The sequence below is a fragment of the Varanus komodoensis genome, unplaced genomic scaffold (genome assembly GCF_004798865.1).
Source record: "Varanus komodoensis strain SLA01 unplaced genomic scaffold, ASM479886v1 scaffold20_1, whole genome shotgun sequence".
Classification (NCBI taxonomy): Eukaryota; Metazoa; Chordata; class Lepidosauria; order Squamata; family Varanidae; genus Varanus; species Varanus komodoensis.
The window spans coordinates 17229579-17246160 of NW_025335587.1; the positions used below are offsets into that span (position 1 = coordinate 17229579).

General features: G+C 48.6%; 1 protein-coding gene across 7 annotated transcripts in view; it reads left to right on the forward strand.

The window, feature by feature from the left end:
• ACACA (acetyl-CoA carboxylase alpha) overlaps positions 1–16582 on the forward strand; it is a 192286-nt gene that overhangs the window by 84076 nt on the left and 91628 nt on the right. For all 7 annotated transcript variants that reach the window (XM_044429886.1, XM_044429884.1, XM_044429885.1 and 4 more), the window contains 4 exons: positions 513–626; positions 7329–7442; positions 7845–7934; positions 10346–10464. In XM_044429886.1, coding sequence (XP_044285821.1) covers positions 513–626; positions 7329–7442; positions 7845–7934; positions 10346–10464 — 437 coding nt within the window. The remainder of the gene's footprint in view (positions 1–512; positions 627–7328; positions 7443–7844; positions 7935–10345; positions 10465–16582) is intronic.

Sequence of the window (16582 nt, forward strand, 5' to 3'; positions counted from 1 at the left end):
AAATTAGTTGCATGTTTAATTTTAAAACATATTACCAGGTTGAAAAACTCAGCCTACACCATAAATAACCAGTCCAAAATTCAGTGCTTCAGAACGTACTTGTTCAGCTTGCTTAGTCCACCTGGTGCCCTCCAGGCCAGCATGGCCAGGTCGTAAGCCAGCACATCCAGAGAGCACCAGTTTGTGGGTGGACGGCCTGCCCATTGGCCAGGTGTTGTGGGAAGTGTGGGAAGGTGAGCCCGTTCTCCAGGAGGGTGTACAGAAGTTACTTCGCAAGTCCTGCACTTCATCCTGCTCTGGGGAGAGCCGGTTGTCCGTGGCGACCACCGGAAAAGATGCCACAGAACAGGCTGGGCTGATTTCTGTTTGGTTTCAGTGGATCGCTGCATCATTTGTCTGTTTAGAGAGCGACCGCTCTGCTCTGGGTTGCCTTCGCACCACTGGGGCAAAATGTTCGAAAGTCCAGTTCTGACTATTAACGCTGCCACCGCCGCCTTCCTCTTCCTCTTCAGGACCAGTTATGTGGCCGTGATCCAACCTTGACGGATGAGCTCATCAATATCCTGACAGAGCTTACGCAGCTCAGTAAGACCACCAATGCCAAGGTAGCCCTGCGAGCCCGACAGGTAAAGAGCTGTTCTTCCCACGTTTGGTGCTGGGTACGGGTGGGCCTCAGGTGAAACCAAGGCAAGGCTGCTGTACGTTTGCCCTGTTCTCGATGGATAGTGGAGCCAGGGCTCACAGGGATGCGGTCCCAGCCCTTGCTTGTCGGTCGGGATGCTGGCATCATCCGCCACCCTCCTCAGACTTTCCTGGACCAACAATGGCGCCAGAAATAGCCAAGGGGGTTGCTAGGCTCACAGTCAGCCCCAAACCCCCGAAATCCCCCCTGGCCAATGCAATATCGCTTTCCCGTCTTCTGGGAGGAGATGCAAAGAGAGGGTTCTTTCAGTTAAAAACCAGCGCCCTTCTATACACCAGAAGAATTTTGATGGGGACAAAAGGAATCTACCTGCTGCCAAGGTGAGCTTATCCTCTGCGTAAGCTACTCCCGCCGTTCCTTCCAAGTGTGTCCCCCCAAAACGGGGAGGCAGGGGAGCCAAGTGGTGGCTTGTGCAGAAATTCAAGGGGCGCCTCACGATGCAGGGAAGCCGGAGCTCACGGGGGTGGCAGGGGTGGCTCTGCACTGCCACCTGCCGCTTCAGCTGCCTTTTCCAGGTGTCTGAAGCCGGGTGACTCTCAGCCACCTCCCGGCTTTCCTCTGGGTCCACCGGCACTGCCACCACAGCCGCAGACGCCACCCATTCCTTCCTCATCGAAGTCAGAATCTGTTCCAGTGGCCCTAGAAAGCAGAAATGGTACAGCGGAAATTGGCCCCATCCCCACATAATGGGGGTACTTGCAGTTGGGTGGTTCGCCACTTGGGGGCAGCTTCACCTGGTCAGGAAACATAGAAACAGAGCGAGTCAGAAGGGGCCTCCCAGGCCATCCAGTCTGACCTCCGGCACCAGCCGGCTCCGCTCACGGCATGCCCGCCATGTGGACATCCAGCCTATCCTTGAACACCCGCACCGAGGGGGCCTCAGCCACCTCCCAAGGAAGCCCATTCCACACCCTGGAAGGAAGTCTGGACGGTGTAGGACTTGGACCTGTGTTTAATCCCTGAAACAGTTGCACACACGGGCGCAAAGGGGTTAGCAGTTTCTGTTTGAGAGCAATTATTTGTGTTCTTTCTGCTCTTCATCTGGCGATAGGGTGCAGCCCCCACCCCACCTCTGCCTAGAGATTTTTTTTAAGGTCGGAGTTGGGCTGGAGTGACCTGGTCTTCCAGAGTTGCATAGGTAAAACCAGCTGAATCAGTTAAAGTGGGCAATAAAATCAGAAATTCCCAATAGTGAATGTGGAATGGTTAACCGCAATGGGCACCAGTTGTACAGCCAAGATCAAAAGGTGGCTCACGCTCAGAATAAAAGAAATCCTTCATCAGAGAGCCTGGGCCAAATTTGGCCACTTCACCAAATGGGGATTAGGCAAATTCTTGTTGAATTATGGCCATCAGTGGCATCTGGTGCCTGTATGTTACTGAACATACTAGCCTGAAGACCCGTCTATTTCAGTCTGAGATCGGTACCTATGAACCATTAAGCTGCCATAACTGCGCCTCTGTGTGTTTAATTGTAATTCATAGGTTTTTGTAATACAAGTTATCTTTTGGGGTAGTGTCCTAAAAAGCAGCTTAAAATAAACAAACTAAATGCACAAAGGTTTTTTTAATCACAACGAACTAAAGATCATAAAGAATGGAAAAACTAATTCTTGAAAACAGAAGGGAGAGTAGCCGACCTCAAGCCAGTGTGAGATGTATGTAAAAACACCTGACATGCCTGGGAAGGTAGACCGTTTTGCCTAGGGTGTCCTTCCTCAGTGAGTGGGTTCCATAGCTCCCTGTACATTTTTGTCCTGTATTCCTTTCCCTCATGTGTTGTGTCTTCATGCGAAAGCTGTCTTATTTTACTCATTGGACTTAAGCCCTTTGGGCTGATGAACGAGATAAAAAATACTTTGCAGAAATAAATGATCAACCGTGGTGCTCGCTACCAAAACTGCCCCCTCCTTAGCCACCATCTGCCTTGCCTCTGATGCCGGGGGATCTGGAGAGGGGTCTTTCTGGTTTCTTATTAGTGTAGCTTATTTCGACCCTGCCTTCTTGAGCAGAAGCAATCAAGGAGTGCTTCCCTCTGCATTCATGGGGTCTCCATTTTCCCTCCCCCTCCACTGTTTCCCTGAGACAAATTATAGATTGTAAGCTCCTTCACGGCAGAGACCTGTTCTATCTAAGCCCTAGCCCCACTGATGGTGCTGTATAGATAATAAATAATTGTTGAAGCTCTGCAAGATAGCTTCTTGTGAACATGTTTAAAGCAAAGCTTGCAAAAATAAATAGAATTGATTGCCTGCCATTCCATTTCAGAACTCAATTCAAGGTGTAGCTACTTACCTATAAAGTGGTGGGGTTTTTTTTTAACAAAACAATATTATTTCATCAACAAACAACACAACACGAAAACATAACTGACATCAAGCATGAAATAACCTATCAGCAATGACAGTGACCTGGATAGAGCAATACAGATGTGTAAAACTGTAAAGCCAAACTTCCTCCTGAGGTCTACCAATTGCAATTGGATGAATTAGGTCTTTCCAGATGTTAATTTTTATTTTGGAAGTTCCAGCCCCCTGTCCCCGGGCATCACTCTGGTTGGCTAAATAAATTCAGTTTACTTGCATGTGTAAAAACCATCACGGATTGCATGACTGGCCAAGGCTGTTTGCTCTTCGGTCATTTTTTCTAGCGAGGCCACAGTGCAAAGCCGTGAGTAGATTTCTGGACTGATGTCTTTTCCATACTTGTGTGATCCAAAAGAATGTTCAGTGAGTCCTTACGCATTAAAAGCTTGTTGGTCTGCAAAGAGGGGAAATAGTTCCACTGCATAAAGCAGGAACTACTCTTGTAGCCCAGGGGATGAATTCAGCTTCAGAAAAGCTCCTGGGGTCCACATTTGCTGGGCAGAGGCAAAGCAAAAGGACTCGGGGCCAAAATACCGGCATTTTTTACCTTAAAGTTTAGCTTACCTCTTGACACTAAGCCTTAGCGAAGCCTAAGTTTTAATTTATATTAAAACATGAAAAATATATTAACAAATAATAGCATTCCAGCAAAAACAGACCATGACCAAAACAACTTACATGGAAAGCCCACCATATGCCTTGAAATGCCTGGGAGGAAAACACCATCTTAGAAGAAGCTCTCGGGGGAAGGCCTCAGATGTTGATCATAGCACACGGGTACATTTGCATTACCTGGCCAAAGGCATGCCTGCCAGGTAATTTGGTTGCAGGCCCTGTAAGGCTCTGCTTGGAAATGCATGAGCGAGAGGGATGGCGCTCGGTACCGAGAAGACCCAGGGCTCAGGGCCCGCGAGACGAGAAAGGGCAAAGAGCAGCAGCAGGAGCAGCAGATCTATTTGCTCCAGGTCCCTGTGTGTGTGACTTTAGAAGATGCCGTCTCCTAAGGACACCCGTTTGTCACAAGGGAGTTACGAACAAAGGGGAGGAAGGCATTGGATTTCAGAATAAAAGACTTGAAGGTGGGGAGGGGGCAGCACGGGGTGAAGCACACAGGGCCCAAAAGACTGCTCGCCCGGGGACAGCGCATCGGGGCCCCAGCCTGCCTGCCTGCCTACCTGTTATATTTATATGCTGCCCTATGGCCCAAGGGCTCTCCATGTAGCTGCCAAGAAAAGCGTGAACAGATAGCAGTAAAATTAAAACTGTAGAACAGATACGGTAAAATCCAGTTAAAAATATATGATATTCATGGCAGAGAAGCATAATGAGCAAGCAGCGATAAAATGAGCAATAAAATAATGAGCAAGAGAATAAGCGCAACAGTAGCCCTAAAGTTTTTACTTGGGGCTGAAAGGTGAGCAGCGATGGCGCCAAGCACACTTCCTTAGGGTGGGCATTCTGTGAGTGGGTCACAGGCATGGGGAAGGCCCTTCTCCTGGCCATCCCCCCCCCCACTTCATTGGGGGTTGGCTTTCGGAGGAGGAGCTCTGATGAAGGTCTTAGTGGTCTGGCAGGATACATGCAGACAGGTCTTCCCCCAGGAATCCCGGCCACAGGCCATTTAGGGCCTTGTCGTGAATCTCCGCACTTTGAATCGGGCCTGGCCTACAGCACGATGGGCTGTGTGAGCAGCTGCACCGCTCTGCTCGGGATTAGCTCGCTTTGCCTCGGCATGGACAGCCGGGTGCTGGGACAGGTTGTGTTGCAGAAATGTGGAGCCCCAAATGAAAGGTCGAGGGTCCAGTCCTTGCGGAAAGCCAGAATTGGAGCTTTTGGTCTCTGTTACCAGTCTGGCTGCCCCTCTGTGCACTAGCAGACTGCACAGGCAAGGAAACCTCCATGCAGAAGTCCATACAGATATTCATACCGACTTAAACAAAACCCCTCTAATTTTGGGCTGAACCGAGCTGAAGACCGGAACCCTGAGAGGCAGAGCAAAAACAGTGGACCCTTAACATCGGTCCAGCTACAGCGAACCTGGAATCCTTGGAAGGAAGCAAAGCACATGGCGTGGCATTCAGTGGGGAGAATTCTTTGCCGCTTCTGAGGAGGAGGCAGGGATATCAGTTTGCGGCTCCCTGGGGGCTGATGGAGATACTCCCCCCCCCCCCGCCACAAGGGACTTGAAATAAAAGCTTAATCTGTGTCCTCCCTCCCTCCCTGCAAACAAGGTTACCCATCTTGGATTCCAATTTAAATAACACATGCACAGCTCACCTGGGAAGCACCCTTCTCTCCTGACGCCTGCCTCCATGGCGGGTGGCTCGCCTATATAATTAAAGTAGTGGGGGAACAAAAAGACAGAGAAGGATCTAATTGTCTCACAATAATTCCACACCCCTGGAAGCTTGTCTTTTCTCCCTCCCCGCAGTACGTCCCCTTTTTCTACCCTCCTCCACACTCCCCTAATTTCCATTCTAAAAGTCTTATAGCAGAGAGACTGCAGTGGGCAGCTGAGTGGAGGCTGGGGGGGGGGGGGTGGCAATTGCTGCCTTTTTTTTTTAATTCCAGTGCATGAGCATTGAAAACAACCAGGCGTTTGAAGCCGCTCACTGACCTTTTCTGTCTTCTGCCGAATTGCTATCGGTGCCCTTGAACTATTCAGAGTTACTGAACCTCTCAGCGGCATGCTGGGGCTGCCGCGGATGTCTTTATCCAGCTGCTCTTGGCACCATGGTAGCCTCTTCTCTCGCCTTCCTTCCCACTGGCTCTGGATTTTTTGCGCTGGTGGCGAGGATAAAGGGCTTGCTTTCCAAATATGTATTCATTAGATCCATCGCCTGCCTTTTTTTCTGCAAGGAAACTATTAAAAAAATCCCCCTCCGCTCCATTTTATCCTCACAACAGCCATGTGAGGTAGGTTAGGCTGAGAGCCTGCGACCGGCTCAAAGTCATCCAGTCTAGAGGCCAGACTTGGAAGTCCCAGTTCAGTACTCTGACAACCATGCCATGCTGTCTCTCGAAACGTAAGAGTTGGCATTTCATGGAGACTTTCTGCAAACCACGCATTTGCCTCCTTAACCAATGCACTATCCTTCACACAGTGAGAATCTCCTTTTTCCACTTCCGAGCTCACAGCTCACCGGCCTCCTGATGTAAAAAAATCGTTTTTGTTTTCCCCCATCCTGGACTTTCTTTGACTTAGCACACAATTGTTGCTGTTACTGTTGAAGCCTTTTTGGTTTCTATTGTCTGCAAAAACGGGAGCTCTTTACACCCTTGTGAAACTTGCATCTATCAACCAGAGGTCTTAATCTACCTTCCGCTCCACTCACCTACCAGCTATCTAATTAACTTTTCCTGAATGCACTATTCTTTTCTTCTCTTCCTTTTTTCCCTCCGCTACCTGCTCTTCTCATCATCATCTCCTTCACCGTCAAAAAGGAGACGATGATGTCCTTCGCTGCCTCCTTTTTGAAGTAGGCGATGTTTTGGATATATTTTAGAGATGAGGAAACTGAGCTACAAAAAGCCCCTGTTCTTTTTTCCTCTGTGTCTTCTTTTCTTAATCTTTTACTCAACCTCCACCATCTTCTCTCCTTTTCTCTCCATATTACTCATTATTGCCATCTTCTTCACTATCAAAACGATTCCCTTTGGAGGTATGTGATGGTGCAGATGAGGAAGCCAAGGTGCTGCTTTTCCTTAAGATTCCCTTCTAATTCGTAACTGTGTAGGTCCTTAAATCTCTGTTTAAGTAGAGATGGGCAGCACTGAGCGAATCGACCCACTTGAGCGGAGCGTTTTCAGCACGTCACCAGTGCAAGATCTGCAAACAGGACAAGTTGTTGGGGAAGGGTGCCATAGCTGTTACTTTTAAAGCAGACCACAATTTTATTTTTTAAATTAGGAAAATTTGTATAAATTCTAGCTGCTGCATCAGTCTTCTTTTTCCCCCCAAATTGCAGCTTGCAAGTATACACATTATGCAAATCCCAGCCACAATTTTAAACAAGGGAAAGAAATCAAACCCACAAATTATAGCCTGCTTCAGAAGTGGAAGCGTGCTTGCTGGCTCAACTCACATGAGGGGAGGGACTGCAGTCGGGGAGGGGGTGGCTGGGGGGCAGATTAGGCCATTCTGCCCAGTTCCAGTTCTCCAGCCAGATTTTTCATACCTCCCCACTTTAAAGTTTGGTTTTCTAGCTTCCTTAGCAGCCTCGCAACATACCCCTGTGAACCATGTTTGTCCTCCCCAGGTCCTCATAGCTTCCCACTTACCATCATATGAACTGCGTCACAACCAAGTGGAATCCATCTTCCTTTCAGCCATTGACATGTATGGCCACCAGTTCTGCATTGAGAATCTCCAGGTATAGTTTTTAATCTGTATTGCTTTAAAAATTGTTTTGAATTTTCTTAAAACCATTTTCAATATCCCAATACATCCCTGCTGATAACGCACATGGTAGAAATGCTCCGTGAAGTCTGACTGGGCGGGACCCTGGGCCAGACCGAGGCATCACACAGAAGCACAGTAAGCAGCTCTCCTGTGCTTGGATACTTCAGGTCGACGGAGCTTCTGATGATTTGTTCAACTTGGTATGCAGATGCTGGGAGTTACAAGATTTTTCTGTCCAAACACACATTGGATTGTACCTTAAGCCAAACATGGAAGGAGAGGAGGAAGGAAACTGTGTGTATCAGAATGGTTCATTCCCAAAGAGAATTCTGTGGTTTTAAAAATAACCTCTCCTGTTCCCTCCCCTCTCTAGAAACTGATTCTTTCGGAGACATCCATCTTCGACGTGCTCCCAAACTTCTTCTATCACAGCAACCAAGTGGTACGGATGGCAGCTCTGGAGGTAGGGTTCCTTTCACCTGAAAAGCATCTCAGCAAACATTCTCTTGCTTCTGAGGTGCCCACCTTCTCTCATCACCTTTCTCCCCCTTCCCCTCCTTTGCAGGCATCTAACACAGTCAGCTTTTCAAAGATTTCATAGAGACAGAGTCTACTCTGAGCTCTAAAAAATTAAAGTTCGCACCGGCCTCTGCTCCGACTGGTTACATACTGTGAATTCATTCCGCACTCTGTGACACGTACAGTTGGAAGAAATTGTGCACATAATTCCTAATCTTACATAACTTGTTTTTCTGTACTCAGTTAAAGGGGGACAGCACTGCAAAAGCTTCAACCCCAGGAAATCTTTTTTTTAAGTCTTCAGCTTTAAAGGGGGATTGGACATGATGACTGGGTAGTACTTCCAGGATCAGAGGCTGTCTCTGGGGATCCAGTGGAACTCCAGCTTCTGAGATCTCACGGAAACATTGCCCTGATACTTTCTAGCCATAAGGGCAAGCAGCATGAGTATTTTTTAAATGATGCAGCAGCCAGAAGTCCCTAAGATGCTGCATTCTCCAATGCCTGTTGCTTGTCCAGTTCCATCCTGCAACCGTGAAATATTCACAGGTTGTGATTTTCCAGGTTATGAAAAGCAAAAAATTAAAAAATTAAAAAGCCCATGGTGTGCTCAGCCGTTTCAATGGTTGCTTTGAAGAAGGGCGTTCAAACCTCACCTTCTCCACAGAGCCATGGGGCAGGGCAATCTCTAATAATTTATTTAAAGTATTTCTTGGCTGCTTTTCAGAGCAGACGCCTTTCCAAGGAGGCATACAGCAATACCGCCCCCCCACAAAAAAAAACAAAAAAACAACCCAATATGGTATTAAAAGCAGCTCAATAAGGATAAGACGGATACGAGAAAAACTGCATGGGGTTGAAGACATTTGTCCAGGCCAGCATTAAATTCCAAAATTTAAAAAGGGACCTGAACTGTACAGAAGTTCAAGTCTATTATAGAACTGGGTGGGTATAAGAGAGGTCTCCAGAAGTTTTGGACATTTAACTCTCGGATGCTCCTGCCCCCACAGCCAAGGGTCAGTAATTCTGGGAGCTGAATTTCCAAATGCCTGGAAATCTATGTTCTACTCACCTGTTACAGAAGGATATAAAGGCCAGAAGCTTGCTCTCCCAATCCCGGCTTCTTTGCTCTCATCATCAGCTTTGTCTCCACACGTTAGCGCTCAGCTGTTGACGCGTGTCTTGTGGTAGCAAGTGCCACAATGTACTGTGCGAAGAAATACTTGGCGTCTTTGCATGTGTGCACGCAACACAAAGTGAGCTGTGGAATTGGTTATCAGACGTTGTAGTGATGGTTCCCCTTGGCTTTAAAAGGGGGTTGGATGAATTCACAGAGGGAAATGGCTTCCAGGCACGGTGGCTAGCTGTGCCTTCCCGGTTCAGAGGCTGGATTCCAAAAGAAGCCTTTGTTCTGGTCCAGCTGAGCAAGGGTCAATTCTGTTAGAGAGGGACAAGAGAAATATATAAAATAAACCTCTGTCAAGAAGGTCAGAATTCTGACTGGAGGCAGATATTTTAAAACCTGATGTCCTAAAAGGAAGCTCAGGTCAAGAATAACCATGAAGAAAAAGTACCAGAAAGTTTTCTCTTTTTGAAGGATCTGGCCTGCTTTTTTAAAGTAATGTTTCCTGCTGTGACATTTTCTGTTACTGATCATTACAAAAAGCTAAATGTATAAATTCACTGTGCATGATTGTGGCAGCTGGTCCTGACTGGAGACAGGTTCACTCTATATTGTTAGTGCGCAGCTATAATAGAGAGTCTTTTTTTTTTTTTTTTAACATAAAATGACTTGCTGGCGTTACCTGTCTCTCTTCCCCTTAGACAATGAGCAAGAGGAACTTTTTTCTCCTCAACATGCTGAAGAAAATCATTTGATTTGTTTCTAAAAGCACACACATTTCCCATTATTATGCACGATGTGTTTTGAGCATATCTGCTTTGCCTTGGAGGCGATTTAGGAAAAAAGAAAGAAAAATGGAACAGGTTTGGGAAGTTCAGTTTAGCCACTTTGTATTTTTCTCAGGTGAAAAATGATGGAGAAACCACTGTGCACAATGAGGTGGAAGAATTCTGGACCACATCGCTTCAAACAGCAATATGGTCTTAATATTTTGGGATTCCTGCATACATCGATCACTGTATATGGGGAAGGGGGAATATATTAACTAGCCCTCCCTCTGTGTTCTGAAGCAGCAAAGTTCTGCTGCCTCCTTCCACATAGCGCATGGATAAAACTCGAGTTGGATTTGTGCCTCCATCAGGTATGCAGGAATTCCGTTTAGGACGGCTGTGTGAACATATTTCTCAGTGCCGGTTCTTTTCTTTTGTATGTGTGCTGCTTTAAACTCCCAGGTGTATGTTCGAAGGGCATACATTGCCTACGAGCTGAACAGCGTCCAGCATCGCCAGCTGAAGGACAACACTTGCGTGGTGGAGTTCCAGTTCATGCTGCCCACTTCACATCCAAACAGGTTAGGCCGAAATGCAGGTAGCACTGAGCCAACCTGGAGGAGGCGGGAGGACAGGAGCGTATGTAGAGCGGGCGAACCGGGGGTTTTATACTTGTCTGCTCCGTGACATTCTGGGAAATCTTGGCTGGTAATGCCACAGAATGCGTGTGACTTTGTTCACTCGGTTACTCCAAGAGTTGGTGCCAGTGCATACATGAATGGCCACCCCATGTGGGGTGTTTCTAAATTGTTTCAAGCAAGGGGCTGTTTATCTTTCCCCGCATCCCTCCAAGAGTGGCAGGCTTGTGACGGAGGCCAGACTCTATAAGCAGCTGTAAGAAATATCCAGGCTGCTCAAGCTTGTAGCTGGCGTTCATTCAAGCTTTCCTTCTTCAGCCATGTTCTTGGAAGTCTTGAGGCCTCTTCCAGTATGTACAAGAATCCTAGCCAAGCCCCCCCTGTTCACTCTGGGATGGAGAGAGAAATGATACTCATTGTGAACAACAGTCACCCTTAATTCTCAAGCTGCAGTGGGAGCCTAGCATCTTGTTCGGATGTTGGGGGCCCTCTTCCAGGGTGTGCAAAACTGTGGCATATTCTCTGGTCCTACCCCTGAATGCCTACACCTGGTGATGGCTGAAGCAATAAAACAGCAGGGCGTCTAGAGCATTCCCAAATGGCACTGCAATTTTGGCATCCTCCCTGCTATGCAGCTTTAAGGACATGCCTGCGTGCCAGTGAATCACACATGGTTCTGCTGGACATCTGAGCCCAAAAAGTTTCTAGGAAAACCTCTGTCTACAAAAGTAGGGCGCTAGGTTGCTGTAAAATGCCCAGGAAGGAAGGAAAAAGCTGACAAGTCTTTAGAGAAAAGAAAAAACTCCACATCTTAACTGAAGATTTATTTTTTTTGGTAGTGATGTAGGCTGTTAATGGCAAGGAGGAGAGTTGTGTTTCTCATTCCAAATCTGATAAAACAATTGGCCCCTGTTTATTTCTTTGAAAAGCAATACTTAATACTTAACTATATATTTAGGCACTCTGGTACACCATATTTGGACTGTACCACTTCACACTGTCAGGGGCAAATATGAGCCATTTCTGAAAGCTCCCCCCATGTCAAAAATGGGCACGCTGAAGGCAGAGCTACTAGCCTAGCCCTTTTCCTGAGGTGACGGTTTTGCATAAGTAAGCATGGTAAAACAGGGCAATTCCCCTCCACCGATCCATATCCCCCGCCACTGCAGCTACAGACCTGCCTTCCACTGGGGGTCGTGTGATTTTGCTCTGCATTTGCGTAGATGGCAGTTGAATTGTGTGGTTTGTCAGTTGCCGGATCGGAGAGAATCGGTGGCAGTGGCACAGCGGATGGTTTTGAATGGCAGGCTTCGTCTCTGTAGCTGCCCAAACACACACGTGGGAGCCTGCAAAAAAATGCAGGCTGCTGCATCGATCCGTCTCAACAAACCTCTTTAGCACTTTTCAGCTCCACCGGGGGCTCATGCATCTTGGTTCACACGGTCCCGGGCCAGTCCAGCCCAAGGTGCTGTGGACTGCAGCACGAAGCGATCGATGCTTGCTGGGAGGATTCATTTCCCCCCAGCTATGGTGAGGAATGTCGCCAGGCTCAAAATGAGTAGTCTGAGGTGGGTGGCAGATGACGTCGGAGTCCCTGCCGCTTAAAAAGGTGTCAGAGCCACGTCCCCGCAGGCCCCGTCTGTACTGCACCAGGGCAATCTGCTGGAGCGCCTTTGTGAATCATTTCCCAGCGTTTCTACTTTTCACCCTCTGAACAGTGGCAGGAGCTTATGAAGGAATCCAGGGGGTGAACGCTCCCATACAGAAGGTGTTACTCTCCATCGCCCTCTAAGCCTCTTTGGGGATGCAAAAGCTTCTGCTACATCACTAAAAAAAACACTGAGGTTACATTTTTTCCCCCTGGAAGACTGGGAAGCAATATGGTGCCAACTGAGAAAGCTTGAGTGGTTTTGGGCTGGAAGCATGGTAGATTGGAAGCATAACAGCTGCCTTGCCTGCCTTCAGCCACTAGGTGGCACTGTTGATCCATAACCACCGAGTCACAAAATAAAAGCACAGGAACCTGCCAGCCGTTTTGGGGTGGGGGGGGGTGTGCTATTTTCTTCTTCCTTTGTCTCCCACCTATCCATTGCCTTTTATATCATACTCCTCCTTGTTTTGTGTTTGGCGGGATTGGCCGATGAGGCCCAGTCTCGGTTCATTGAAAACCCATCAGTACATCTCATGAAACGTAGCTCCCCCCCCCCCGCCTGCTCACACCGCCACCCTCTTTCTCTCTCTTCAAAATCTGGTTTTGCTCAAAATGGATGAGTCCTCCAAGCCCAGCTGCACAAAGATCTCTCTGCAGTGATATAAATGGGCCATTGAATTTGGTCTCATCTGTTCTTTTCATCTCAACAATATTTGCAAATAATTGCATGCTATTTTGGAGGTCCATGAGAGTGTGCGGCGCACGCGTGTATAATCCTGTATCTTTTCCCCAAAACCTTAGCTATTTAGTCTTCATTTCCTCCTCTTATCTCCCAACGAGATCATCCCTCTTTCTCGGTTAATCCCCATCCCTTGGCTTGCCGTGTGGCCTTAAAGCAGCCCTCCCCAGCCTGGTTGTGGAAACCAGCTTTTAATGGTGCTCAGTATATGGCTGGACAAACTAGGCTCGAAGCATTAGTATCTCTTGGCTGCAATGGCAGGGGTCAGATCCACCCCTTGCCAAATGGCTGGCTGGTGGTGGGGCCCTATGTAGAGCAGCCCTCGTACAGGAAACACGTGGACCCTGACCTGGGAGCTTTCTATAATAGTAGAAAAAGTGCTTTGGTCAGGAAGCTTTTTTTTTTCCACTCTGACTGGTTTATCCATTAGCTTGCACCTACAATTCTTGGAATAATAATTTTTTAAAAAAAATGTTAGATAATTCGGAGGAAGAGTTGGATTGCTGCGAACAGGGCAGATGTGAACAACATCTCTTACTCTGCGTAATTTTGGTTTTGCTAGCTGCCAGGGCAAAGGGGATTTGAGATTCGAGAGCCCGCCCTCAGAGGTTGGAAGTGTTAGATTGTGCCGGGCTGCCTGAGCTTTTACCAGACTTTGTGCTATCATTCATTTCACATCTTTGCAATCATAAAGACCAGAAACTTGCTTGAAATATCACCCCCGTGTCTCTCTGTCTCTCTGTCTCTCTCTCTCTCTCTCTCTCTCTCTCTCTCTCTCTCGCGCGCGCGCGCGCGCGCGCACACACACACACACACACACACACACACACACGGAGTAGTTCAGAAAGTCAACAATCTGGGCCCATTACCATGTGGGGTGCATTTTTGCCCTCCCTTGGAATCATCGCCTGTACAGAATCTGCTCTACGTTCTTCTTCCTACCAGAGATGGTATAGCGGAAGTCCCAACCTGACGTTCTTCAGGCTCCGGCTTGGGATCTGTTGTATGCCTGAATCCAGACTAGTGCAGTGGGGCTGGATTGGATCAAAACTTCTCTTGGCCAGGGTGTGCTACTCGACAGTAGCCTGTCATCTGGCATTGTTTTAATTCTCCGGGGCTTGGGAACATAGCAAGCGGTCATGCGGTGGGTCCATCTAGCCCAGTATAGCTGACACTGACTGGCCCCAGCTGTTCCCACAAGTTTCAGGCCAGGTGCTTTTCCAGACCTATCTGGTTACGCCAAGGATTGAGCTAGGAACTTCCTTCATCTCAAGCAGCTGCTCTGCAGACTGTCAGAAGTGGGCACAGACCCAAAGCGCAGTGCGAGGAGGCAGAGCGGGGGCTCCAGCCTCTGGAATCTTGACAGTGTGTCGTGGGTGCGCTCGCCAAACGGCTGCTGGGGAAGTGCCCATTCCTACGAGGACCGCCATGTCAGGCACGTCTGATCGCAGCACTCTAGATTTCTCGGAAGGTAGATGGATGAGACTAAACGAAAGGGCAGGATAGAAATCAGATCGCTCGCTCGATTGATCGATCACCTGAGGACACTGCTATTCTTAAAAAAATAAAATCCCATCTTGATGCCCAGCTGCTTTCTGCAATTTGCTTAAGTTAGAGTTCAGTCCCATGCTGAGTGAGGAACTTGGGGCACTTTAGGACTTTTTTTGATCTAAACATACATAGGATTGCACCCTAAATTAATCACATTTGCATACATTTAAGAGCACGAGAGCCGTGCTGGATCCATCTACCCATGTTCCCCAGCATCTGAGACAAGAGGTGGCATATAGTTCTCAGGGCGAGTAGCCACTGATACCCTTTTCCTCCATGAATGTCATCATTTTTACAGGACTTGTCCCCCTTTGAAGCCTTCTAAATAAGTTGCCATGACTTATATTGGTGGCCTTTGCATGAAATAAATTCACTCGTTTAAGCATGTGCTACTAAATGGCACGTGTACAAGTTTTTGCTGGTGATTGCAAACCAGTGGTGGTTTGTGGAGGAACTGGCTCAGGGTCCTGACACCCTTCCCACTGGTGCATGGAAATCCAGTCGTTCCCCCTCTCCAGGTTCTGAAATGCCTACCTTTTTCCAAATCCTCCTTTGCAGCCATAAGGTCTAGAAACCTGCATAATTTACTTTACAAGTGAGATGAATCCCACAATCCTCGGGAGGCTGGATTTATATGCCCCAAGTCAAACTGAGCAACAGAGGAAATGAAGAGCGCACGATCTAATTCTAGTGAGGCGGTGCTTTTTATGGCAGCCGGAAGGAGAATCTGCCTCCTATCAGAGTTAGAGCGGACTGTGATATACAAATGTAGGCGTGGATTATTTCCTTCCCGAAAGGAGAGGGAGGAAAGCCCCCTGCACCCATTCTGGCTGTCCTGCCGCACCTGCCCGTAAGAGCCAAGCGTCCAGAGAAATGGATGCCCTCGGCGGACTTGCTAATGCAGCGGCCTCTCGCCCATCAGTCACTTTGCTTCAGACGGGAAAGCAGCCATCGTGCCTCCTGGCTCCCGAGCCGCAGCACATCCCAGAGGGGCGAGTGGAGGACCCTCGGGCCGTATCATTAGGGCCCGGGGGGTCCCTGCTCTCCGCTGCCCGTGGGCCGTCACGGGGAGAGCATCGGGGGATGCGGGGAGGCGTGTGCTGCCGGGACACGGGCAAATCCCGGTAGTTTTGCGCTGTGGGCTTCATGTGAATTAAGCAGCGGGAAGCGGCAATTTGCCCGCCGCTCCCTTGGCTTGCCTGTCTGAGAGAGGGCAGAGTCGTCCTGCTGAGCAAAGAAAGGGGCTGCTGAAAGGGGCAGCCGGCAGAATGGAGCCAGGGTAATGGGATGCAAATCGGATGTGTTGGCGGATTTGAGCGGGGAGGGGTACCGAAGCAAACGTTTCCCGGGCTGGCTTGGTGGGGCTTTTGTGTCCTGGGCACACAAAGCAGGCAGACTTGCCTGATGCCAGCGTGTGTCCCCCCCCCCCCCCGCCCCCATTTCAGGCAAGATCCCTTCCTGGCCCTCCCCAGAGATGTCAGACTTTGAACTGGAGAGCTGATGAATCTTCCCTTCAAATAAAGTAGGACTCTAGTCCTCATGGCTTTGGATAAAGGGATGATCGGAAAGGGAGCATAGGATGCGGCCTTGTACTGAGGAATTCCATGGGCCCGTTAGGCCAGAGATGTCAGCACTGGCCAGGCCTGCAAGAGACAAAGATGGCTCATGTGCCATGATGTCCTGTTGGCTGTCCCCACACAAGCCGGCTCAAAGCCAGTGCGGGCGGCTTGTTGGGGCAGAGGACAAATCACTCAGAACCCACGACCTGTCTTGAGCGAGGGGTTCCCTTGGCAAACAGGCTTCAGCCCCAGTTGTGGTTTCCGTTTCCGTTTGGGTGGCCTGTGTTTAGATTTTGATGTAGTTCAGATTTAGGGGCCTTGTTGGTGCTTTTGTGAGCTACAGTCCATCTCATCCATTGCATGAAGTCTTCCCTTCAGCTGGGAGGTGTGTTGTTTGTCTCTCTTTGTATGTGTGTCTCTATAAGCATTATATGTGTAAGGCGAGAGATAGAGAGTGGAACCCAGCCGTTCCCAAGCAAGCATGCTGTAATTGTGTTGGACTGCAGCTCCCATGATTCCCGGCTAGCTCTTGGCTGACCTAGTCCAGAGAAGATTAGACTG